Here is a 24,820-nt window from a genome sequence, read left to right as displayed (position 1 = left end):
CAGCTTCGCTCTTTTCCCTCCTCGATATGATTTTGATTGGACAGTTACTACGCCTCAGGGATTAATGATGGCGGCCTCGTGGAGTTGAGCCTACGATGAGTGTGCAATAATGGCGTCCTCTACTTTCGCTGTTTCAATTCTCTGTTTTTTTTTCTCGTGTGAAAGGGCTCCTCCTTTCCATATTATTACTCCGTTCGGATGGATTAAGCTTATAAATTTAGTTAAAAGTTAATTTTTTTAAGGTTTAACCAAATGTAACGAAGAAAATATAAACATCTGAAACATAAAACAAATATACTTCCTCCGTAAAAACATATTCAATGATGAATCTAGTTACTAGCATTGATTTGTCATTATAAATGTTCATATTTTTATCTATAATATTGGTTAAATTCATACGATGTTAATTTTCGAGTGAATTTATAAGACTTATTCGTTGGAATGGAGGGGTATATAAGGTTTGGTCAAGGTTAAAGTTTGTAATCTTTAACCAACTATCTATAATAAAATATCAATATATGATGTGCGGTACATTGCATCATGATGCTAATAATATTATTTTTATTTTCTAAATAATAATACACTTTTACAAATAATTGGTTAAACTTGAAAAGGTTTGACTTTGACCAAAGCTTATATGTGCAGTAAGGGCACTTCCAACACTCAGATCCATTTGAAACATAAATTTTGTCCATTTTAATCCATGTGGGTTTGGCGGCAGACACAAAACAGGGTCATGTCCTCCTTATTGTCTGTTTGGGTCGAGGCGGCGGACCCATTGGCATGATGCATTTTATCATTTCATCTTTATTTTGAGATGAAAAACATTGTTAATTGATGGAACACATCATTCATATGGAGGAACAAGAGGAAGAAAATCATTCATTCATCAAATTGAAAAACTAGTACACGGTGTGCTTCCTTGTCTGAGGCTTCGTCGCCTGGGTCGGGAACCCGTGACGCTAGAGGCCGCCGGTAGCCTCATTAGAATCGAGGATGAAGCCTACGTTGCATTTTCGATGACGTCCTTGACGTGCGGCCATGCCTTGACCAGAATGTTATATTGTGTTCTAAATTCATAAGAAGGGCTCGTCACCGGAGGCTTGGGCCGAAATAGGTCGATGCTACCGTCTATATATACCTCTTATCAGTCAGCTAAGGAATATCACAATATAAGATAACACCCGTAAACACTCCCTGGTATAGTGAAGTTTGGCTGGCGGGCGCCCGTGTGTTGGAGGGGTTTTCCATGTTAAGTCTTGTGTCTCCACTGCGATTTCCTTTTCAATGTTCATTATTTGCTTATCGCGTTTATAACATAGATTGCGCTCGACCATGTTCTTCTCCGGTGGTGGGTGCTCGCCGTCGAAATGGTTCAACGCCGCCTCTCACTTCTCACGAAATAGCGTTGGCGAGTAGCCTCTATCGGCGTCCTACTTTATGTCGATCCACATCGCATACTTCTGCCTACGGCGAAAGACCTCTTGGCCAAAGTCCTTGCCGACAGGCAGCGGTGGCATGGGCACCTCACCGAGGTTGATGGTGAAGCTCCTCAGCACCGCCGCTTTTCGTGGCATTAGTATGTTGTACTTGACGCACTTAGTGACTTCGTGCTAGGACATCCATACCATGTCCATGCCGACTGTGGGAGAGAAGGCTTGAACTACCGGTGGTACGAGGAGCAAGTGGAGCTGGAAATTGCAATGGTGATGGACGTGGGGACTTGTGCGTGCCACCGCTTGCCTTTAAAAGTACGGCCAAACGACCATCATCAATGTCGATGCAGGAGTCAAGCGGCCTACGTTGACGATGGGGGTAGATTTGGACCTACCACTACTGGTGAGATAGGAGGTGAAGCAGCCATTCGATCGCTGCTAGATGAGCCCTAGGACTATGTAGGTGGACACGCGAGGACTGAAAATGGGTCCCTCAATTCGTTTGCGTCTAGCCGTTAGATTGGGTTTTTTCACATCCTCTATCCGCGCGGACTAAAACAGACCACATCGATCCAAGGTACGCGTTAGGACACCGAAGATGCACAGGTATAAAAGGGCGAGAGTAGCTTGTTAATTAGGTGAAAATGTATGGTAGAAATTTTTTCCTGGGAGACGTGACTTGACTGGAGATGCAATCCGGCACTTCTGCCGCCGGATGTGATCAAGGAGAGCTGCTATACACACGACAATATCTGTCCGATACCCGTACGAACTTTGGTAGCAGCGACCTTTTCTTCACACGGTTGGACGTCTCTGCATTTTGGGGGATGTCGCTCCCCAGCCGCGTCCCCCAAACGCTCCCCCAAATAAATAAAAATGAACAAAAATAAAGTTTTTATTCAAATTTGATTATATATTACAAGTTTGAATGAAAACGGCTAGATTTTATCTAACCCTAACCTATCGTCGCCCGCGGTGCGTTCGACGACCCCGCCCCGTCGTCACATCCCCTCCACCGCAGCCTCCCGCTCCGCGCGCCACCTCTCCCTGCGTAGGGTGGTGAGCAGGCGCTGCTGCTCCATCAGCGCGTCGTCGCCTGCCCTCCCCTGATGCGCCACATGGAGGGAGAGTTCGATGGCGCGATGAATCTGCTCGTTTCGCGGGCACGGGCGTCGTCCTAGAGCTTCTTCTCCGACTCGGAGGACTCTACGAGCGCTCGTTGCTGATTCACCGCCTCGTCCGGGTGCGGCCATCGTCATTGGGCCACTCGAAGTCGTTGTCGTCTTCCGCCTCCTCCATTTGCGCCGTCAACGCATCCACCAGCGCCCCCCCAGGCCGCCTCCGTTGCCGCCAGCGTCGCCTCCCACTGCTCACGCTACTTCGCCGTCTGCCACTGCTGATGCTCCACCGCCTCCCACCGCCGCTGCTCAATCGCCTCCCACCATTGACGGTATTGGAGATCCACTCCATGTACAGACGTAGATGCTCTGCACGCCACCGCTCGCCCATCTCCTCCGTCCGGCGCCACCGCGCCTCTTCCGTTGTGACGGCGTCGAACACCTCTATAGTGTCCGCCGCTTTACGGACGCGGCCGGAGATGCTCGAGGTCTCGTCGGCTTGGACGAGATGCGGGCCCTTGGCCGTTGTTGCTCGCATGTTGAAAGGACAATATTTATGTGCAACTTGGTTTGCAATTTTGTGGTTGTGTGGCGTTCCGCAACGGGGGACATGGGGGCGGCGGCCTCGGAAGGTGGTGATGGGTTGATGGCGGGCTATGCAGGGCATGATAGCTAGGTAGAGGCCGTGGTGATAGTCGACCATGTCCGTCACATCGACCCCTTCCGCCACAACGCGGCCCCCTTCGACATGCGACTCCGTCTGCCACATCGAGCCCACCCGTCGCGAACTCAACTATTGCGGACTCGCCACCTACAGGGCCTCGCCCGTCGCTGGCTCGCCTTTCGTGGACTCGTTACATGTCAAATAAATACAAAGAAAAAGTTCATTGTATATCTTGACATGTTACTTGATCATAAAGTTGTTTCAGCAAAAAAGACGACATGTTTTGTGGACTATGTAAAAAAGACAAATTTTGGTGCTAAAATAGTCCATTTCTCAACAATATTTTTGAACTTTTTGAAATATAATCTGTACATACCGGGTGTCTATGAACTGGGATCAGTTCTGAGTTTCCGTTTTGTCCCGTATAAAAGAACTGGGCAGGGGCTTGGGTCGTGGGACGGGGCACTCGATTAGGCCTATGGTACAGTTAGTTAAATAAAAAATAACAAGTACCGCTGTGGGAATGTATCGGACAAAGATCGTATAGAGATTATCGTGTGTGAAGCAATTCCGGTGATCAAGTGTCACGACTGTAGACATTGCGTACGGTGGAGTATGGCCACCTCGAGTGAAATAACTAGTTTGTCTCGTCTCATCGCGTCACTGCAGACACCCATTGACGATGGCAGTACCACAGGACGAGGACCAGTGTGCAGCATGGGGTAGGGTTAAAGCGACAGTACTCCTCACTGTACCACCGTCGACGACGCGAGTTCAGTCGAGAAGGGGATAGCTGACGGTGCAGTGAAGGGGGCAGGCTCCAGCCGAGCCGCACGAGATCCAGCGGCGCGTCGTCCAAAGCGGCACGCACTGCCTCCGCATGTGGAGGCACGAGACGACGACGGGCGACCCGCGCCGATGACCGCGCTCGCTGCGCCGGGCCTCGTGGCCCTGTGCGCCATGGAGCGGGACGCTGCCGCCTGTGCGCTCCCGGCGCGGCGGATGGCTGGATCCATCCCGTCCCGGTGCTGGTTTCGAAATTGGGACGGTGGTGTCTCGTCTGCGTCGGCTCTGTTCCGGCGGGGTGGTGGTACCGCGCGCGGTACGGAGGTCCGGTAGGTTTCGTTGTTTCGAGCTGCCCGTGAGTGAGGTCTGACACTGACAGGCGGCAGAACGGCTACTTCGTTGGAGGGCACGGGAGGGTTGACAAACTGTCAGGCTTTCAAATCGACCGGAGTGGAATGGAAAAAAACTTCTTACTTTCATTTTTTTGGGGGGGGGGGGGGGGGGGACCATGAAAGTATATTTTTTGGGGGTGCTTATTGGAGGTCGATATGTGCTTATATACCAAATTAATGGAGGACATGCATAGAACTCTGTCCGTTCAGTTTATTAGTTCTACGCGTATTCCTAGTTCGTTAATTTAACCAACTTAACATAAGAAATATATTACAAAAAATATACTATTATAAACTTTAGATTTATACTTTCTAATGATATAATTTTGTGTTATATAATTTATGTTATACGTAGTATAGATTAACTTGACGATCTAGATACACGTGCATGTCTAGTAAACTGAGATAGATGGAGGCGTACTTCCTCAATGTATGTATGCTTGTCCAGAGTCCAGGTGGACCCTTTGGGTGTCTAGGTGGCCACTTCCACCGAATGCCCCACATCACCTGTGAGAGTGGCGTCAGGCACCACCGACAGAAACCTCTAACGAGCTTTAGAGGCCGTCCATTACCGGTGTATGCTTGTCATAGCTGCCCTAGCCGCACGAGTGCGTGTTTAAAAGACGATGGCCCAACTAATGCACGTTAGTGGTATTAGTCACTGATCACGGGAGCAGGTGGTGAGTGATCGATCTACTCACATGGCCGATCAACCATTAACGCAATTTGTAGACGTCGCTACTAACAGATGGCACGGGGAGAGTGATGTGGGGCGAAACAATATTGCCGTGAATAGCAAGACGTGTGCGTTGACTTTATCAATTTTAAACTTCATGAACCTTAGATGAATTGTGTTGAGGGCATGCATATCATGTTTGTGTGTGTGTGTGTGTGTGTGTGTGTGTGTGTGTGCGGGCATGTTTTTATATTGTATTTGATGTTTTTGTAAAGGAAATTTCACACTACATATTTTAACAAGCGAACTCGATAGAGTAAGAGAAAATGAGAAAGTTAATCCCAAACCACCATTGAGCTAGGGATCTGATTTTCGTCGGTCCTCTCCCCTTTGCATTAGAAGGCAGGGGAACCACAATTTGTCGATTGGAATAACTTCCAGATTTCCTCTTTATAGGCTTTTGTGTCCTTGGCTCCATCTCAGCGGCGAAGGCAATGTTGCATGGAACAAAATTTCCAATGTTGCAAGGTCTTGGGTGTGCTCAAGCTTGTGTTGTTACGTTCCTACATATCAACGGCTCTAGATATTAGAGCATCTCCAGTCGCGTCCCCCAAACCGTCCCCCAAAGGGATTTGGGGCGCGCCGGACAAAAAAAGCGTTCCAGCCGCGTCCCCAAAGCCCTTTTTGTCCGGCGCGCCCCTATACGGTGTCCGGCGCCCCGAGCCCGTCCCCGTCCCACGGGGACGCACCGGGCACGCCGGACACAACGAAATGAGAGGCGAGGAGGCGCGGGGCCGACGCGTCGGCCGGCACGCTTAATTTTAACCTAACCGTCGCCTACCTCGCGACGGAAGTTATTCGCGCGCAGCCGGCATCTTTGCCTTAATGGCGACGGAGGGGCAGGCGAGACGTCTCGTCGGTCGCCGCGCAGCCTCCACGCGTCGCCGGCGTTCGCACGCCACCGCCCGTTCCCGCGCGATCTTCCCGCCTCTTCTCGTCCGTTCCCGCGCTTTCTTCCCGACGCCGGCGTCTATAAAAGATCTCCCGGCTCATCAATGGTAGCCACCACACCCCGCCGGCAACAAACACGGCCCTCGTCGCTCCACGGCCGTCTCCTCCATCACCGGTGGCAATGGCGAACCGCCCGGCGATGGCCACTTCCTCCACCGCCGTCTCCTCCATTGACGAGCCGGCAGCGGCGTGCGGCACTCGAGGAGGCACTCGAGGAGGAGGCCCGCCGCCGGCGTGAGGCGCGAGCAGGCGGCGGATCTAGCGGCGTTCTCCGCCCTCGCCTCCGCGGCTCGAGGAGGCCGCGGCGGCGGCAGCGTGGCGAGAGCAAGCGAGTGCGACACCGTTGCGGCGTTCGACGCCTCGACGGGACAAGAGGCGCGACGGCGCCGTGCACGGGAGGAGATGGAGCAGCCGATGGGCCGACGAGCGCCGGCGCCGGCGCGATGAGCGGCAGGCGCCGTTCCGTGAACGGCGTGACTTCGATCGAGCGCCGGCGGCGTGAGTCGATCGAGCTCCAGCCAGCAGGCGACGGCGGAGGAGCGTCGACGGCGGGAGTCGGCGCTACGGCGCTATGGGGGAGGCGGGCGGAGCAGTTGGCGGCGGCCGACGCGTTTGCGGCGGCGATGATGGAGGCGCCAACGGATGTGGAGGAGGAGGCGCCAATGGAGGAGGAGGCCGAGGCGGAGGAGACCGAGGTGGAGGACGACGACGACGACGAGTTCGACTGGTCCGACGACGACGCCCCGCACCCGGACGAGACGGCCGATCGGCAACGCGCCCTCGTCGAGTCCTTCGAGTCGGAGAAGAAGCTCCAGGACGACGCCCGTGCCCGCGAAGAGGCGCAGATTCGTCGCGCCGTCGAGCTCTCCCTCCGTGCGGCCCAGGCAGGGAGGGCGGAGGAGGACTATCGGCGGGAGCGGCACCGTCTCGGCCACCGCCGAACGCAAGGAGAGGAGGCGCGCGCAGGAGGAGCTGCGGCGTAGGGGAGGCGACGACGGGGCGGGGCCGTCGAACGCGCCGCCGGCGGTCAGTAGTCTAGGTTTAGATGAAATCTAGCCGTTTTCATTCAAACTTTGTAATATATAATCAAAATTGAATGAAAACCTTTATTTTCGTGCACAAATATTCATTTGGGGGCGGCGTTTGGGGGACGCGGCTGGGGAGCGACGTCCCCCAAACGCGGCACGAACAAAACACGTCCCCAAACGCTCGATCCGGCGCGGTTTGGGGGACGGTTTGGGGGACGCCACTGGAGATGCTCTTACAGATTGCTGCCTCATGCTTCGTCCGGACCTTATGATAGTATTGTTGAGTTTGGTATCGATTCTCTCTCTCTCTCGTTCGTGCCAAATCCAGAGCATATCATCCAATATGTGAACTACGAGTCTGTTTGATTTCACACATGCTGGCTTGTGATGCTCACCAAAAGAAACATAAGTAGTAGAGTAGCGCCGTGATAGTTGAATTCAGTCACTGAAACAGCATTAGTACCATGTAAGATTGCATTCAATGATCTCAAACATATATACTATACACTGTAGAGAAGTAGAACCCCAACAGCCAAAATGTTCACCCAAGTGAGTCCTTAGGTGATAGTGAGAACCGTAGCCAAAATGTTCACCCAAGTGAGTCCTTAGGTGATAGTGAGAACCGTAAACCAGTGCATCATTTGTCGTAGTGAATATGTTCACCAACCTTGGAGCACGCAAGTACGCAACAACAACAAAGGAGATAGAAGCTGCAAAAGAAGCATTTGTCAGAGTGTACGCAACAACAACAAAGGAGATAGAAGCTGCAAAAGAAGCATTTGTCAGAGTTTCAGAGAAGCAGAGGAAGAAAGTTAAACGAGTAGATGTATGCATCATCGTTATACATTGCACTTTAATTTAGTTGACCCCTAAACCATTGCCACTAAGCTTGACTGAACTGCCCTTTCTCTTTAAATGTGTACAAATTGAACGAACTGATGATTTTAGCGGTCACATGTCAAGATTTTTTCATTACTTAACTGAAGATCCAACTTACCATGACCAGAAGAAGCCAGCAAACCCAAGCCCACAAGAACCAGAGCCACTCGGGAATCCAGGCCCTCCAGGTGTTACCAGACGTCATCCTCCAGGGCCTCCTCAACCTGGTCGCCCAGGCATGCGGATCCATTCCGCCAACAGAAGCTGTTAGAGAATGCTACAGCAAGCTTCACAAGAACTCACTATAAAAAAAATGCTTCACAAGAATTCAACCAGCATAAAATCCTTAGAGAAGAAACCAAGGCTTGACGCAGCCGTTATTCAAGGTGAAGAATTTATAAAGGTACAGTGAGAACTAATAGTTGTGCTTGCATCTGCCTTCGATTACCTGCTATTCTGAAAAACTGGTTTATCTTCCAACTACTACTCTGAATCCTCTGCTTACTCTTTCCTTCCAAGGACACGTTTGAGCATACAGTCCGCACTAAATAGTTTCAGGTGAAGTGACCTTTAGATCGCCAGTTTGATATCACATACACATGCACTGGATCAATTAATATGGATGCTGAACATACTTTTACAACTTCTACGCTCTGAAGCAAATGATCAAAGTGACTTTCAACTTGTACAGCTATACTGTCACACAATTGGCATGACTCTATCCTGCTTGAGACATGAATACAATGTGGGACATGACCCAGACCATGGCAAACCATTTTTGCGCTTATTAGTACAGGTTTCGATTCTCAATTTAATTTTCAGATTTTGCATTGCATGAAGTATTAACCCTTAAAATGGTTAGCAGGCAAAGGGAAATAATAAGGGATCGCTCCAAACAACGCAACGTAAAAACACTGCCAGAATGGATACACAAAAAGGTACTTATAGATTTTCAGGTTGTAGTGCCAATCTTTTCTAGAAGAACGTTACAGCTCCTCAGAACGAGAAAAATAGAACCATGTCCAGTTCTCGCTATAATGGCAAGCTTATTGTTCTCCTGACCAGATGCAGATGATTAATGAAGAAAACTGAATTAATATAACATCTCATTGAGAAGTGTACTATGAATCTATGATGCAACCATTTAATTTAACGAGTCGTGCTCCAAACCCTTCTAAAAATCAGATACAGCTTGCAAGTCACAGAGGAAAACTGCTTCTCATCAACGTCAGCTACAACATAGGGTAGAAACAGGAAACACCCAAAATATTTACTATCAAGAATACCACTAGATAAAAAGGTAAAGTCAAATCTTCAGCTAAAGAAATAGGGATTTGAGGAACATAGATTCCTAGCAATTCTGTACTAAGAAGTACCTCAACAAAGTGAAGTCAATTCTTGAGGCCAAGAATAAATAAACATGAGGCGGTTGAGTTGGCAAAATTATAAAATCAGAGCAAAATGACTAGTTAATTTTACCAACACACGCTGGAGTCACTTCCCCCCTGGGTATGGAAGCAAGCATATATTTCATGCAAGCACATATCACGCTTCTGACCACAACTTCATATACATCAACATAAAAAGGAGAAGCCATCATCTTTATACTTGGTCCAATTCATAGATATTACAACTCAAAGGATACAACAGCTAGCTAGGCAGCTAAGAAGCACCACCACTTTGAAGAATCAACATCAATCAGATGAAAGGTGGTGAAGCGTTCACAGCATAACCTTCGAGTGCCGTGAAGAAGTTATGCCGCACAAGAGTTTGTTTGAGACGAAATTTACAAGCATATACTTGTTGCCCATCATGAAGGAAGCTGTCAACCAGCTTGCCATGAGTGTCAACGTAAAACAGCCACCGGCCACAAGCAAGCAGCAAGAGGACATCACCATCTGCCGACACCACGCTCACATTCAATTCATCTTCCTCCCCTCCTAACTGCCCACTGATTTCTGCGATCGGCAATTCAACCCGGTACTTTTTCTCCCAGACCTCACCTTCATAGTTTTGCAACGCCCATATATCAACAGTTTGCATAGCATCGTCATGGCTATAGATGCCAAGCGTGCCATCCATCTCAAAGATGTACGACTTGGTGGGAACATCTGGAGCACGCATCTCCCGGAACGACTCAGTTGTGGTGTCAAATACCCATAGCAGGCTGCTTTGGCCCTGATGGTGCGATGGAGACCAATGCAAGCTCTCACGGACGAGGGCAGGTGTGCCGCATAGAAAATCCGCCGCTTCCCCCCCAATGTACCTTCGCTGGTCGGAGCCGAGCGTGAAGATATAGAAGCCAACTCTACCATTAGGCTCCTCCTCGTCGTTGCTGCTCCGGTGCATTAACACTCTGTATTCGCCGGTAGGGCGGTGTGGATACATCCCCAAGAAGGAGAATAGCATGAAGTCAGGCGGTCCCCACAGGGAAGCATGCTGACGCGTGGCTGGGTTGCAGACGGAGACGCAGTCGCCATCCTCGCTAGCGACGGAGAGGATGAGAAGACCGTCGCATGAGGTCTCGGGGTATAAGCCCTCCAAATCGTCAAACCGGGCGACGGGCTGGAGATGGGGGTCAGCGGCCTGGTGGTCGAAGGTAAGGATGCTTTGGCAGCGTCCTCTGAACCCGCAGACGACGGGGAGGGTGGGCTGCCGGCCGTGGTGCGCCAAGAGGAAATCTTGGGCGGAGGTGGCGCGGCGCCAGGAGCGGCTGACGGCGGAACAGCGGAGGACGCATTGCGGGGACAGGCGGAGGAGGATCTCCCAGACGACGATCTCGTCGGGGAGGCCCGGGAGGAGAGGCGTCGCTCCTGCTGCTGTTGCGCCCTCCGCCATGGTCGCCGGGCTGGGAGCTCGTCCTGTAGATCCGTCCCAGAAAGAGAAGAGCTTTTTGTAGAAGATCCGTCCAAGAACATGAGAAAAGGAAGTCCGACCCGGACACCAGCACCTTTTTTGGTAGTGCGCCAGCAAGAACCAGAGCTCGCCTCCTTTCTTTTTTGGTTGTGTGCCAACGACCACCGTCCACCGATGCTAAAACCCCACACAATCTGGGCGGCTACCCTCCCTCTCTCCCTCGGCCGCCGCCTCCTCCTCCCCAAATCCAGCCCCTCGAATCCCTGCGGCCGCCGGCTCCCCTTCCGCCCGTAAGCAGCGCATCCCCCACTCCCCTGTTCCCCCGATTTCCTCTCCTCTTCTCATGTTCTGACGGCGGTTCAGGCTTTGCAAGCGGCGGATGAGCGCCCAGGCGCAGCCGAGGTTTGCCCCTCTCCCCACAGCGCAAACCGAATCTGATGCCGGTAAATTTCTTATCCGCCCTACCCTGATAAAACGGACCCATCGTTGCTCGTCTGCTCATGTATTTGGGGGGGTAAGCACTGATGGCTTCCTGTTTGGCTTTCCAGGGGCAGAGGAAGGGTACCAGTTCAGGCTGGTTTCCTACAACATACTGGCCCAGGTATGACGGTCTTCTGCTATTTCATTCGATATCATTCAGGCGTATGGAACTATGGATAGTGATGGATTGAACCCCTGGAAGAAAGGGAACGAACCAACCTTACGGCACATAATGATCTGCTCTGCACTGCAGGTTTATGTGAAGAGCGCGTTCTTCCCGCATTCTCCGTCCGCGTCTCTCAAGTAAGATCATAGTTATTAAGTGGAATGACTAACTATTTCTTAGCGAATTTAGAAATTCTTATTTTTAGGCCGAACTATCATGTCCGTTGGTTTTTGTGTCCAACGAAACAGCAAGTATTAACACATTTTAGAATCATATGTAACTTGGCCTTCTTGGAAACAAATCTCAAGTAATGTTGGATTTCTATGTCGATTGGGTAATTCTTATTTTTATATGTCGATGATCCTGAAAGTTGATTTTTTTCCATCCAAAGAATATCTACAATTGTTTGGTATAACTTGGTCGACTTAGACTTAGGAACTGCAATTTCTTGGCCAACTTAGAAATAACAAATTCGGTTGTTAAACTATTAATACTATTCGTCTGGATTTGATATCCCCATTGAACTCATGGTATCCTGAGTTACCTCTTGATGATTGAGCATCGTGCCTTGAAGGTGTAGTGACCAGTTCCCTATTTTCTTATAACTTGCATCTCATAATTCAGAATTCCATGAGCAATGTACTTATTTCTTTTATCATATATGCGCATTTTGTAAAGTTATCAAGAAATATACAAGCTAAGTGTATGCTTAGTAAAGTTTGCGTTGCCTCTTATTATCCAGAAACATATAAGCTAAATGTATGATTAGTAAAGCTTGCATTGCCACCTGGGTTCCCGGACTCAGCATTAAGATGCACAAAATTCTGACTACAAATGAACATAACCTTAGTTTCTATTTCGTATGTTCACTTACATTTGTTCTAGATAATATGCATGACCTATTCGCTTTGTCATTTTCCAATTGTCTTTGCAATATCCACCCTAACTTTACTTTTTGATTAAGCATGAAAGAAGCATAAAATCATCTAAAAAATACTTTTACTGATTGGTAGTTAGTGTTTGCATGAGATTCATTTCCCCAAAAGACAACCAATTTTCATAGCACAACAATATCTACACATGAGATGGTAATACAACATTTGTAGGGTTGAACATGCAAACTCCAGTTTTCATAGCACAACCAAGTCATACTCAAAACCACAGTTCTTAGACCATCCATGGAATTTAAAATAGAAATCTCTAACATCAAATTTTTGACATGAAGTGTTGAAGTATTAATTCTGAAAAGTATGCATCGGATCTACAATGAGGGGGCGAAGTTTGTTCTTCCAGTTGCCAACAAGGCAACACAATCCTGCTTAGGCTCCCAAATGGATTCATTGATAAACCGATGCTTAGCCAAGTCACGAAGATCTTTGCTATTCCAAAAAATCCTTTCATTAGGGAAACTTTTTTAATGTGCGTACTAAGCCTAGTTACCACGACCACAACCTTCTTTTGACGAGATTGTGTGACTCACACACCTCATGCCCTTTGATCCGTCTGACCATCCCCATGCATCCGAGCCCCCTTCTTCCTCACCTAAATCTCCAGGTAGGTTACTTAGATTAGGAATCTATAGCAATACTGAGATTAGGGAGCTATAGCGGTGTAAGGTGTGCGACTGTAGGTAGGAAGCTATAGCAAATTAGCAATGCCCTGCTGTCCCCAAACCAGAATTGAGAAACCGTTAGTGCTGATTACCCATTCCATGGCTCATTCCCCCACTCATATAAATCATAGCATTTGTTGTAAGGAGTGTCCCAAAGCGCCTCCTCACAAAGCTGAGACTCCTCGAATAACCTTGAATCTTTTGAAAGGACACCTTTTAAAATCACAGGGACTCCTACATAGCTGGAAGTATACTTGAGCACCACGCCCTCCATGTATAGACCCATTGTTGCTTTACTACTGTGCCTACATTGCCATAATAACCATCTTTCACAATTTAACTAGCAAATGCTTGATATTTTTGGTGCTTATTTATTTTGGGATTAAAGAAAACAATTCTTTTTTCCCCTTTATCTTTTTCGGTTCTTACCCAATTTTACCATTTTACCATTTAGCTGCGGAATTCATGTTTTACTTTCATGTTGGAATAATAGATGGAAAGCTCGTTCCAAAGCCGTCCTAGCAGAACTCAAGAGTTTTCAAGCTGACCTCATGTGCATACAGGTTGGCTCTTGTTTCTGGTGTTTCAATAACAACAATTTTTATTGTGTGGTTGCGTCTAGTTTTTTTTTTGTTATTACTATGCCGAATATGATGATTTTTGGATCATATCTATATTCTTATTGTACTTTATGTCAGCTTCATGTAACATGCCTCTATTGTTTTTGTAAGGGAATGCCTCTATATCTTGTTTGTTTGTGAATGAATAGATAATATAACCAGATGGCATGTGCACCAATGTGCAATCTTGGGGCTGTAATGCGATATTAGGTGGCCTATGCTGATTTATCTTTTTTTTCTCTATAAATTATCTGAGCTAGTAGGCGCTTTTTCCACGGGCCACACTCCGCACTGTCTGTTATGCCCAGTTACCTTTTTTGAGCTGAATATGCACAGTTACTTCAAAGAAGTATTTTCCTAAATTAAATTTGGGGACAAGCCTTTTGAGTTGCGATTCAAAAGTGAGTTGCCAACCCCTGCAACTCAGTGTATAGTCGATGTAAGTCGCTGTATAGCCGCGAGAGCATGTTTGAGGATACTACAATTTAAGAAGGGCATATGAGGTGAAAATGGGACAAATGATGCAGATTTAAAAATTTCGGATCGAATAACTAGCTAGATTGCACACACCACCCCAACACCACCACTTCAAGCATGTTTTACAAGAAAAATCTACAACCATGCAATGCTTTATACAAAAATACGTCAAGCCTACAAGGACATGGCCACACACGTTGCATGGCACCAACACGCCGCTGTGCGCCTCATTGTCACCTCGACTTTGGTTGTTCCCGGCACAAAAACGCTCTCGCCGGCGTCTCTTCCTCTGTGGGCTGGGAGAGGCGAGCCAAGCGCTGATTCTATTGAACAGAGTGATCCTTCAGCGGAGGCGTGTCAACGGAAGAGTCTAACCCACAATACACCTTACAATTAGAACTTTTCATAAATACCTATCGTCACACCCTATATCTAGGAAGAGGGGAGTACTGATTCTATTGAATGTACAGTGCATAGTATATTATACATAAAAATACATGTTTGGACAATATATCTGATTATGTGAGCCTTTAGAGGTGCTAGTGAAATACCACTACTTCTAGTGTTATTTTACTTGTTTCGTGGGTCGGAAGAGGGGCAAGCCCCCTCCTTTACACAATAAAAATATGTGTCACAAACTAGCTTCCATCCAAGGCTTTGAGTACATTGTCAGGTGGGGAGTTTGGCTAGGGATCAGATATAAGGTGTATAAGATAAGCTCAATGAGATCAGATATCTCATGTGGAACAAGAAAGTAGAAGTTCATTTGGTTTTTTGTTTCCAATACAAATACAAACCATGAAAGCATGACTTATTGACTCTTTAGATCTTCGGTGTTTGAAACCAGAGGTGTCAAAAAAAGTTACAACAAGGATAACTGGCTTGTGAAAGTCAAATGTTAATAGCAACATTGCTTTTGATCCTCGAATGTCAGCTTTCTTATCATTGTGAAGCAAAATTCACCAAGTCGATTGATGAAAAGTGTGCATATGAGATTCAATGTAGCTATGCACTCTTTCTCACTCATGGTGACCTTACCAGTAATCATCCTTTTGTGGAAGACAGTGTACCAGGGGCGGCAGCACAGTCAGTGATGTATGTGTGTTATGCGCTGTGCTAAGTGCAGACAGTGGAGAAGGAGTGGCCAGTACTGTTATAGGACATGGCTATAATATCCGGAACGCTCCCTTGTGGACAATGGCTCTAGCTATAAAGATACAAGAGATTCATTGTTATTACCCATCCAGAATCTATAATTGGGTGTAGCCAGTGTAGTTTTACTCAAGAAGACACCCGTGCCCTCTCTCGTCGCTCCCGTGGGCGACGGGGAGGGAACCCTAGCCGCCTCCTTTCCGCCCCTACCTCTCCTCCTCCCCCTCCTCGCCGCCGCCGGATGGCGTCGCCGGGCAAAGCCTGGGCGCTGGCGGCGGCGGGGCCCTCCTTCCCCCTCGCATGGAGAAACGGCGCGGGCCGCGGCGGCCGTCGAGGGCACGTACTTGGCGAGGGGTGCGGCGGCGCGGTCGGTCCTCCGGCGGCGTGGTGACCTCGTGGTGGTGTCGGCGTGCTCGGGGCGGCGTGCTGCTGCTGCTGCTGTGGCGGCGGCGGCGGCTGGTCTCGGGCGGCGCGGGCTCGACTCCATCTCCGGCAGCGGGGGCCTGCAGTACAACGGCGGCGGCTGAGGCGCGAGGGTCTGGCTGGGGGACGACGGCGGCAACCATTGGCGGCACGGTGGGCGGCGCAGCGCGGCAGGTGGGCGGCGCCGGCGAGATCTGGGCCCGATCTGGGCCAGGCGGGCGAGATCTGGGCCCGATCTGGGCCTGGCGGGCCTCTCTGCGTACGTTGGCCGCGACCAGTCCGGGGCCAGGCGGGCCTTCGGTTGGCAGCCACCGCGTGCTAGATCGGTGTCCGCTCATTCTTCAGCTCGACCTCTCACGCCCCTTGCCCCTGCCGCTGGTCCGTATGGTGGTGGCTGCCGGCTGATGGGTTGGGCGTGGATGCCGGGGCGGCGGCCCTGGAAGCTGCACGTTTGGCTCTACGGCGAGCGACGTTGCAGTGGTGGTGGCTTATCTCCTGGGACATGGGGATGGCGTGGAGTGGGCAGCGGGGATTCCTGGCGTCGGTGGTGCTTCGGCAGTGGCGGCTCCCAGATCTGGTCTCGGAGGCTCTGTTTGATGACGGCGGGCTGCACATCGGTCCATCGTGCGGCGGGAGTCGATTTCGGGCGAAAGCCTAGAGCTTTGGCGCCAACGGTGACGGCGCCCGCGGGTGTCGTGTCCCTCTTGGGGGCACCGTTGTGGTTGCTCCCCTGTGCTTGAGCTCCGGGTGAAAACCTTTGACCGTTCTTGGTCTCGGCGACGGCGGCACCTTGTGTCGTCACCCTCTTGGGGGCGTCGTCGTGGAGCTTGGATTCCCGTGGGCGGTTCTCGTTGTCATCGGCGGGCATGCTTAGATCCTCTCTCGGTGCTTCGATCCCGGCGAAGGGTGGACTTGGCGGCTTCCTATCTTTTACACGTGACATTGGGGTCTTGGTTCCTGGTACTTGTTGTCTGCGGGCAGGATCGGCGCTCCACGGCCCGGAGCGGGAGGGCAGGCGGCCCTTCCCGGCAAATAACTTGGTGGGTACGAGATGACGTTGTCCGGTGGTTTCACAAGGAGGCGGGGTGCATCTTTAGTTCGGAGTGTCGGTTGTACCTTGGAGGGTGTGACATCTCCTTTTTATTCTCTGTTTTTTATCTTTGATCTGCTTTGTAAAGAGGTCTCCCCCTCTACCTTGTATCGGTTTGGCCGTGTGTGGCTTTATTTATAAAGCGGGGCGAAAGCCTAATTCGAAGAAGTGTAGTTTTACTTCATATTGTGGGACCATACTGAAACTGCTATGCATTTGAATGTGTTGTTTTCGGTAGTAAATTCAGCTGATATGCAACATTCTTTTTAAATATACTACTTGAAGCTATTGTGCATTGGAGATGTTCTTAATGTAGACTTTACACCATTCTTTGAACATATTATTGGTTCATCCTTGTAAGCAATATATGTGGCTGTGACAGGAGTTGGACGAATATGAAACCTTCTACAAGAAAAACATGGAAAGTTCCGGGTATTCAAGTATTTATGTCCAGCGATCTGGGGACAAACGGGATGGATGTGGTATATTCTATAAACCGAAAAGGTAAAACATGTACGCTTAACTAATATACATGGTGCATCAGCTACTAATTTCAGGACAACCCCTTAGTGAACTTCTCTCCCTGCAAATATATGTGTTGCTTTGCTGTAATCTGTATTCAACTTGCAAACACATTGTTTGCAAATAAGTGGGTAGTAATGTACAAAGCTGCGCATGAAAGAAAGAGTTCCCGCAAAATTATTTCTTACATGATGCAGTTAATTTTCCTGACATATTTGTTACTTTTGCAGCATGGAACTAATGCAGAAAGAAGTAATACATTATAATGATTTGGTGGAAACATATCGTTCTAGTGATAATGTAATTAGTGCTACCTCAGATAATTCTTCGCCAGCAGAAGGTAATATGAAGTCGCTGAACCTGATATTCTTGTACGGACCACATCGTGGGAACCCATTTCATGGCATTTGAAGCTGTGAACTGGACACTAAGAGATAAACCTACTAATTTAAATCTTTGAAATAATAACCTAAAAAATATCCAAGGTCAAGTAGCATGGTCACAAATGGCTAGTTTTCCTTTTGGTCTTAATTCACTCTTTACTACTCTACTTCTTGTACCTGCATTATTTTTCATCAATATCTAGTGCTCCAGTTCTTTTATGTCTGTATAGTTGGACATTCTCTTTGTTCTGATGTTGTGCTTAAGTTTATTTTGTATGATGTTTTTAACAGAATCTAGTGGAAAAGAAGATAATAGCAAACATGGAGATCCAAATGATCCACGTGTGAGATTGAAACGCGACTGTGTTGGTTTACTTGCTGCTTTCAAGCTTACCGATCCTTGTGAGCATATCTTAATTGTGGCGAATACACATATTTATTGGCAAGTTAAATTTCCCATGTTCTCTGGTTGTTTTTTTTGTTTTGCATTTAGAGTTGTTTTGATAGTGACTCATCTTTTCAGTTTTGTTTTATATTTCTTAAGTGGAAGCTAGGTTTCTTATTCATGTTATTCTAATTTTACAGGGATCCAGCATGGATTGATGTAAAGTTGGCTCAAGCAAAGTATCTTCTTTCAAAAGTCTCTGAGTTTGAGAATGTTATCTCAAATAAGTTTACCTGTAAGCCTTCTGTGATCATTGCTGGTGATTTCAACTCCACCCCTGGTGATAAGGTATGGGTTGCAGTTCTTGCATTGCATTCTCAAGATTTTTCTACTATTGTTAATGATTATTGCTATCAAGTTCTATATAGATTGCAGAGTATAGTTACACACATATTGTTGTCAAATATTTTGTGACATGTCAACAGCATATGTTGAGACTATCTTATGAATTAGTCTAATCCAGGTCCCGTGACTTGTGACATGTTTCTTTAAGCAAATGGCATTGTTGTAGGTCTGGGAACTTTGTCCATGTGCTAACATCTATTTCAGTTATGTAAACATATTATTCGCACGATGAACAGATTCTCGTGGAGATTCCGAGTAGCTGCTTTATGTTTTTATATGTGCTACCTCATCACAAATTTGCTGTTTGTATCACCTTAACTAATTTTGTACAATCAATTCCAGGTATACAATTACCTTGTATCAGCTAACTCGGAATCTACGGATGAAGTTCCCCTCAAATTGCGCAGCCTCTATGCTGCAAACGGAGGGGAGCCAGAGTACACAAATTACACTCCAGGTTTTACTGGAACATTGGACTACATATTCTTATTGGACGGCAGTTCAGTAAAACCTACTAGCCTGCTTTGTCTCCCACGAGGGGATTCTGCGGATGTGGAGGGAGGCCTGCCCAACTTTCACCATCCTAGTGATCATTTGCCAATTGGTGCAGATTTTCAGGTTCTCAGCAGCTAGCGCCTAGCTGCCTAGGCGGGTTGCTCTTTTTCGACAGTGGGGCGAATGGCCCTGCTATTGTTGGCCATGATCTGTGCAGGTCAGAGTAAATCATAACTCATAAGGCTGCCGGGCATGCAACAATATCTCACAGCCATATTATTTTCATTGTTATTTCTCTTGTAGAACAAATTGATAAGTGGATATTTTGTAGTTGTCTTTTGTGTGACTGTTGTGATATGAATGGAAACGGTTTCGGGAAGAAACATGTTTGTTGTCGTGTTTTAGGTGTCTGCGTTCCAGGGTGTCATCAGCGAAACCTACTTTTTTGCTTGGCCCTCAGGTAGTTTCTTTAGGGAAACGGGTGTGCTTTATTAATCAACCAAATAAGGCCCGGATGCAATCCAGAGCACACCGTGCCACACTGATCTAAGCAAAGACTCAGACGAACGTGCTAAACAATGTGCTGCAACATTCTGCACTCTTGATATCTTCAAGGACTGGAGCACAGACTGATCGATCTCACAAGCTTGATTGGATGCGTTGTACCACATGTAAAGTCTGTGGCGACAATCAAACTGTGCAACTCTTGTGCAAAGGCAGACCAAACGAACAGCAATATATTGAGCAAGCTCAGGTAGATGAAAATTTTAGAAACTAGCAGAACAAGCAGCCAGGCAGTTCTCCTGCATGATTGCGAACCACTGCACCAGCGCCCATACTTCCTGACGAAGCAAACAAGGCAGCGTCAATGTTGATCATCAGTATACCTTCCGGCGACGGAGCCCAATGAACAGCACTACAGCAGGAGCAGGTTCACGCCTGGGGTTGGTTCCAGATTAAAAGAGGTGTGTGATGGCCATGCCAACATATGTCAAGTTAAGACAAATGGCTGAGGGCTGGGATAGTCTATTACATTCTTCAGCCAGTATTGTATTTAAACGACGATAATGCTTCTTTATTCTTAAGTTCTTACAAGTAACTTACTGTAAAAAAGAACATAACAAAATCTGTAAGGTGACCGAAACAAGCTTTAGCCTGGAACTTCTTCGGCAGCAAATAGAACAAAAGGGAGCAAAGAAAAGCTTACCATGGTAGCTTTCTATGGTTACATTCATAGACATCCAACAAAATGAGACCCATTACTCCACAATTCATGATCATCCAAATTACTAAATTTCTAATATACAAGATGAACATAGTGGCTCATCCAAGAACAAATAAATGTAACTATAGCAGACTAAAGACCATAAAGAGAGTACACAATATGCAGGATTTTCAACTAGATACAAACAGTAAAAAATTAGTACACAAGAATAATACTTTATCTATAGAAGAATGATAGCACACATGTATATCTGCTCTCGCCTTTTAAGATAATTCTTGGCAAGCCTCGGAGCACTGAAAACTGAAGAACCTAATCCTCTCTTAGGTTGTTTCTACCAGCTATAATCACATCAGGAAACAGAACTTTTGGCAACCCCGTACGGCACAAACAAGCACAGAGGGAAGCCTCAAAGGCGCCAATACCATCTTTGGATCCTATTAATGGATTCTACTCTTGTTTCTTCTCCTTCTCTTTCCTCTCTTTAATCAATGATGAGCAACATAGCGGCAGCATTGTGCATGCAGCCTCAATCAACAAGCAAACCGGCAATGCTGAGAAATCATCTCCAGATACTCCCATGTATTCAGCAAGCGCAACACCAAGATATCCGCTGATAATAGTCGACAGAGCAAGTGCAGACATGACAAAGGCCATAACTGATCCCTCGCACCCAGAAGGGCAAAGGTTTGCGATAAGAACACTGAAGGGTAGCACCTTGAAGAACATAAGACCCTCTAGCAGCCCTGAGAACACAATTGTGTATATGGAGTCTGGTATTCCGATCTTCCTGTATACTCCCTGAACAAATAACACATCTGATAACATTATGACCGCTGTGATGAACTGCAGAGCTGATAAGACCTTACGTGCAGGCATTGCTTTGAAGCACTTGTTGTATGCCATGCTCCAAGCCAAGAGAGCTACTTGCCCGAAAACCTTGGATAAACCGATAACGGATGAATCTAGTCGTAACACTTCAGTCTGATAGAAGAACATGGTCCCAAGTAGAAATGGTATGACAGCATAAGACACTGAAAACCATATGATTGACCAAAATATTTCAGGCATGCATAGCGCATATGACAACTCTTTGACTTGTTTGCGGATGCTGGAAACAACTGATGCATTAGTAGCTGCCTTTGGGAGTTTGAGAGAGCTCTCAGGTATAGCCACAGTAGTGAAGAACTGGAGCACGAGAAGGATTGCAAAAAACAGAAACATGGCCTTGGGAGAAAAGTAACTGAGAGCAATGCCACCGAGGAGGTTTCCTAACGCTCCAGCGGAAGAGCCAAACATACAGGCAAAGGATTGAAGCTGCCCCCCTGAGGAGGAGGTCGCTTGCTTCCCAGCCTCCGCTACAATGGCATCATTGGCAACCTCACATATTGATGCACCAAAGTTACTCAAGAGGAGAAAAATGGTAAGGACTGGAAGAGTAAGAGACGGCCAGAGCGCAATTCCTAACCATGAAACCGCCTGCAAGAGAGCTGCAAGTGCAGAAATAACAAGGTAATGTTAGAACAACAGTCAGCTATACAAGGGGAAACAATTGTGGTGTAGTTTACAGTAAGCATATCCAGAAGCATAAATTATAGTGTTCTTACAACGAGTCAGTGATTATCACGAGTGAATTACACTAAAAAATTTCTCATGCATCTGATTGTGCAAATAATATCAGTAAACTCCTAAACTTTGGCCTATCAAGCTGTATTGCTTAGTTGGGATATTTGTGCCCATATGGTCATGAGATGTTTGGGAAAGACAAGATATCATAGTCGCTAAAATCCCCACGTACAGTCATTATATACCACTTGTCTCGCAGAATGTGCCGCTTGAATATCTGCTATGCTATATTTTTCTGTTAGTTAACGAGAGGGGATCAACAGACAGACGAAGCTAGCTTCCAAATTATGCAAAGTAAAACTGATAGTAAAAGACCCAAGTGATGCTAGTGAATCAAAATTTGATGGTACTTTAGATATTCTGGCATAAGCGTAGAATCTGATGACTTGCAGTTTTAAGATTACGTGATGCTTGAGTATGACAGCACACCACCCATCCATTCTTAGAATTTGATCATGACACTTTAAAGTGGTCGGCAAGGGCCACATCCAAGATCGAGAAAATATTGACGCAAGGTTGCTGCTCTAAAAGACTAACCGGCCAAACGATGAGACTGGTTGGCAACCAGAAGAAAAAACGAAAAAGGTGAAGTGAGAGTGAAAGAAAACAAAAAGCATGGGAACAATCGGGAGGACAAAGCGTTCGAGTATATTCTTTGCGGTGCTGTCATTCGCCTCATGACGCCCATGTACAAACAGGCGAGCAGCACGCAAGAAAAGAATGTGGAAAGCTCTCCAGAGACAGCGCGAAAGGGAAAAGATATTCAGTTTCTGCTGCAGGTCCCTACTCTGCTCTGGTGGTGCTAGAACGCATACACCTCGCTCGCCTAATCAGTAATTCAGTATTCGGATTTCGGAGCGGTGAAAAAGCGAAATTGCGCGTGCAATATAGACAGAACAGAGCAGGAGGGTGAAAATTGCGGAGTGAATTATGGTTCTGCATCGCGAGGGCGGTTCCGAACATTCTACGTTTACCAAAGTAAGGAAGGTACGGAATCAGGGAGACGATCGTGGCGTGGGTTGGTTATATACACAGAAGTTGGCGCCTGCAGATCTGAACATGGCATTGCGACAACAGCGGCGAAAGGAAAGGGGGAGGAAAGACGTACCGCCGATGGCGACGTAGGGCAGGCGTCGTCCGCCGCGGATGGGTACGGCGTCGGAGAGGAGGCCGAGGAGCGGCTTGGCGACCATGGGCAGGTTGGCGGAGGCCTGGAGGATCTGCAGCGAGGAGGCGGCGACGCCCATGCCGTCCTTGAGGAAGAAGTTGACGCCGAGCCACGGGAAGAGGCGGAAGCCCTGCACCCAGAACCCCGCCCCGATCACCCACCGCTGCGCGGCCGCCGCCGCCGCCCGCTCCGCCCCCACCTTCTGCTCCTTCTCCATGATGTCTTGTTCCCACAAATCTCGATCCCCGCCGCCTCGCCGGACCTCTGCTCCGCTCTCGATCGGGGGAACGGAAGGAGAAGAGAGTGATGAGGGAGCTCGTGGTGGTGGTGGTTCTTGATTATGTTTCGGTACCGTCGGGGTGGAATGGAACGGAAGGACACGTGCGTGCGTAGGTGTTAAATGGTGCGATTTGGTTATTGACGCAGGGGAATGGATGGCACCAGACGATCCAACACGCACACGCGTGAGCCTGCCTGTGTGGAGTCTGCGCTGTATCATGCCGACATGTGGGCTGGGACGTCTTCGGGCCCCGTCACGGTATCGCCTGGGCCGCAGCCATTCGTCGACTAGTGCACGATGTGCTGTTCCTCGAAATAAAATGTTGAACCAGAGGAAGCAAATTTGGTGTACGTGAGCACCAGTGCTCTCAGTTTTTTAAAATATTTAAAAACTGTATTTCTGCGTTCCAAAAAATCATCACATTTATTCCATGAATACATACACATGTTCTGAATATTTATGCAAAGTTTCGGTAGAAATTGCATTGTATTTTGAGCTACAGGAAAAAAACAAATTTGTGGCTACGTATAGATGTATATATTTGTCAGAAAATTGTCTTTTTTGTATAGCTTAAAATATAACATATTTTTCACTAAAAATTCTACCGTATCTTCAAAATGTTTATATGTGTGTGGGTATTTAATTTCATATATTTTGGAATCCAAAAATATGATTTTTAAAAATCAGGAGCAGTGGTGCTCATGTGCCAAATACACTTTTCGGTTGAACCAGCACAAGATTCATTCCAGCAGTATCATAAATAGTACTATCATGTACTATATGCATGCAAAATAATGATGTATCATATCAATTAATGATGAAAGAGATGATAGTGGTATCATATGTAGATAGATACAGTATCATAGCACATAGAACCGGTTGTGGACGCCCACTCGGTTGCACTTCATGTTGGCCAATCGGCTCCTCGTTGAGCCCCGATACACCATCATTTACCTGGCATTGTGCTCATGGATGAGGGGGGCAGCGGCACCCATGAGCACCGACGTCTCGTCGAACGCGGTGTCCACGACTTCCATGCAGAGCATCTCGAGCGGAATTGTTGTTAGTTGGCCGAACAGTCCATCGGTATTGTACCGTGCAATTGACCGAATAGGGCCTATGAGTCGAGGTCGGTGGGCGCTCCGATCGAGCAAATGAGCGATGAACAATCACATGAGGATGCGGGCAAGGGCTCTCCCCTAACTCGACAATGAGCGTGGACTACGGCAAGTCGTGGCCTCAACAGAGGTTGGCTACTACGACGAGGGGGTAGCGGGTGGTGATGTCGCCCTAAGGATGCATAGAAGGTGAGAGGGCGCGGTTTCGGTCTGTTGGATTTGGTAGCTAACCGCTTCATGTCTGCGCGATCGCATTCGCGACCCAAATTTGAGCCAGGAATGCGTCTCCGCGAACAACCCGATCAATTTACGTCGGACCACTTGGGGGCTGAGGGCAGCCCCAAATTTTA

At 47.7% G+C, this 24,820-nt stretch overlaps 2 protein-coding genes across 3 annotated transcripts; one reads left to right on the top strand and one right to left on the bottom strand.

The window, feature by feature from the left end:
- Positions 1-10,770: 10,770 nt before the first annotated feature.
- Positions 10,771-19,225, top strand: LOC124650651 (carbon catabolite repressor protein 4 homolog 4-like). Of its 2 annotated transcripts, none has more exons than XM_047190167.1 (10): positions 10,771-11,136; positions 11,210-11,289; positions 11,395-11,447; positions 11,580-11,629; positions 13,598-13,667; positions 17,249-17,370; positions 17,619-17,728; positions 18,063-18,213; positions 18,357-18,559; positions 18,595-18,695. In XM_047190167.1, the coding sequence occupies exons 1-10, from the start codon at positions 10,907-10,909 to the stop codon at positions 18,672-18,674; spliced, it is 1,149 nt and encodes a 382-aa protein (XP_047046123.1). In that variant the 5' UTR covers positions 10,771-10,906; the 3' UTR covers positions 18,675-18,695. The 2 variants fall into 2 exon arrangements, with proteins under 2 accessions (XP_047046123.1, XP_047046122.1); XM_047190166.1 differs by lacking the exon at positions 18,595-18,695 and adding an exon at positions 18,904-19,225 and having other exon boundaries at positions 10,775-11,136; positions 18,357-18,504.
- A 1,071-nt stretch (positions 19,226-20,296) lies between these two features.
- On the bottom strand, positions 20,297-23,304 carry LOC124707792 (probable folate-biopterin transporter 7). Its single transcript, XM_047239485.1, has 2 exons — positions 23,013-23,304; positions 20,297-21,768 (listed from the first exon to the last, which is right to left on the bottom strand). Exons 1-2 carry the CDS (start codon positions 23,287-23,289, stop codon positions 20,729-20,731), a joined length of 1,317 nt encoding a protein of 438 aa, XP_047095441.1. The 5' UTR covers positions 23,290-23,304; the 3' UTR covers positions 20,297-20,728.
- Positions 23,305-24,820: the final 1,516 nt, after the last annotated feature.

The sequence above is a fragment of the Lolium rigidum genome, chromosome 4 (genome assembly GCF_022539505.1).
Source record: "Lolium rigidum isolate FL_2022 chromosome 4, APGP_CSIRO_Lrig_0.1, whole genome shotgun sequence".
NCBI classification, from domain to species: Eukaryota; Viridiplantae; Streptophyta; class Magnoliopsida; order Poales; family Poaceae; genus Lolium; species Lolium rigidum.
Note: the sequence above shows the minus strand (reverse complement) of the source record. Positions and strands in the feature narration are given on the sequence as shown.

Bases quoted from the DNA above. Each gene is read 5' to 3' on its own strand.
- LOC124650651 (XM_047190166.1), top strand. From the start codon at position 10,907: ATGAGAAAAGGAAGTCCGACCCGGACACCAGCACCTTTTTTGGTAGTG. The intron at 11,137-11,209 runs GTAAGCAGCGCA...ACGGCGGTTCAG, and splicing joins CGCCGGCTCCCCTTCCGCCC to GCTTTGCAAGCGGCGGATGA. The intron at 17,371-17,618 runs GTAAAACATGTA...TTACTTTTGCAG, and splicing joins ATATTCTATAAACCGAAAAG to CATGGAACTAATGCAGAAAG.
- LOC124707792 (XM_047239485.1), bottom strand. From the start codon at position 23,289: ATGGAGAAGGAGCAGAAGGTGGGGGCGGAGCGGGCGGCGGCGGCGGCC. The intron at 21,769-23,012 runs GTACGTCTTTCC...CTGCACTTGCAG, and splicing joins GCCCTACGTCGCCATCGGCG to CTCTCTTGCAGGCGGTTTCA.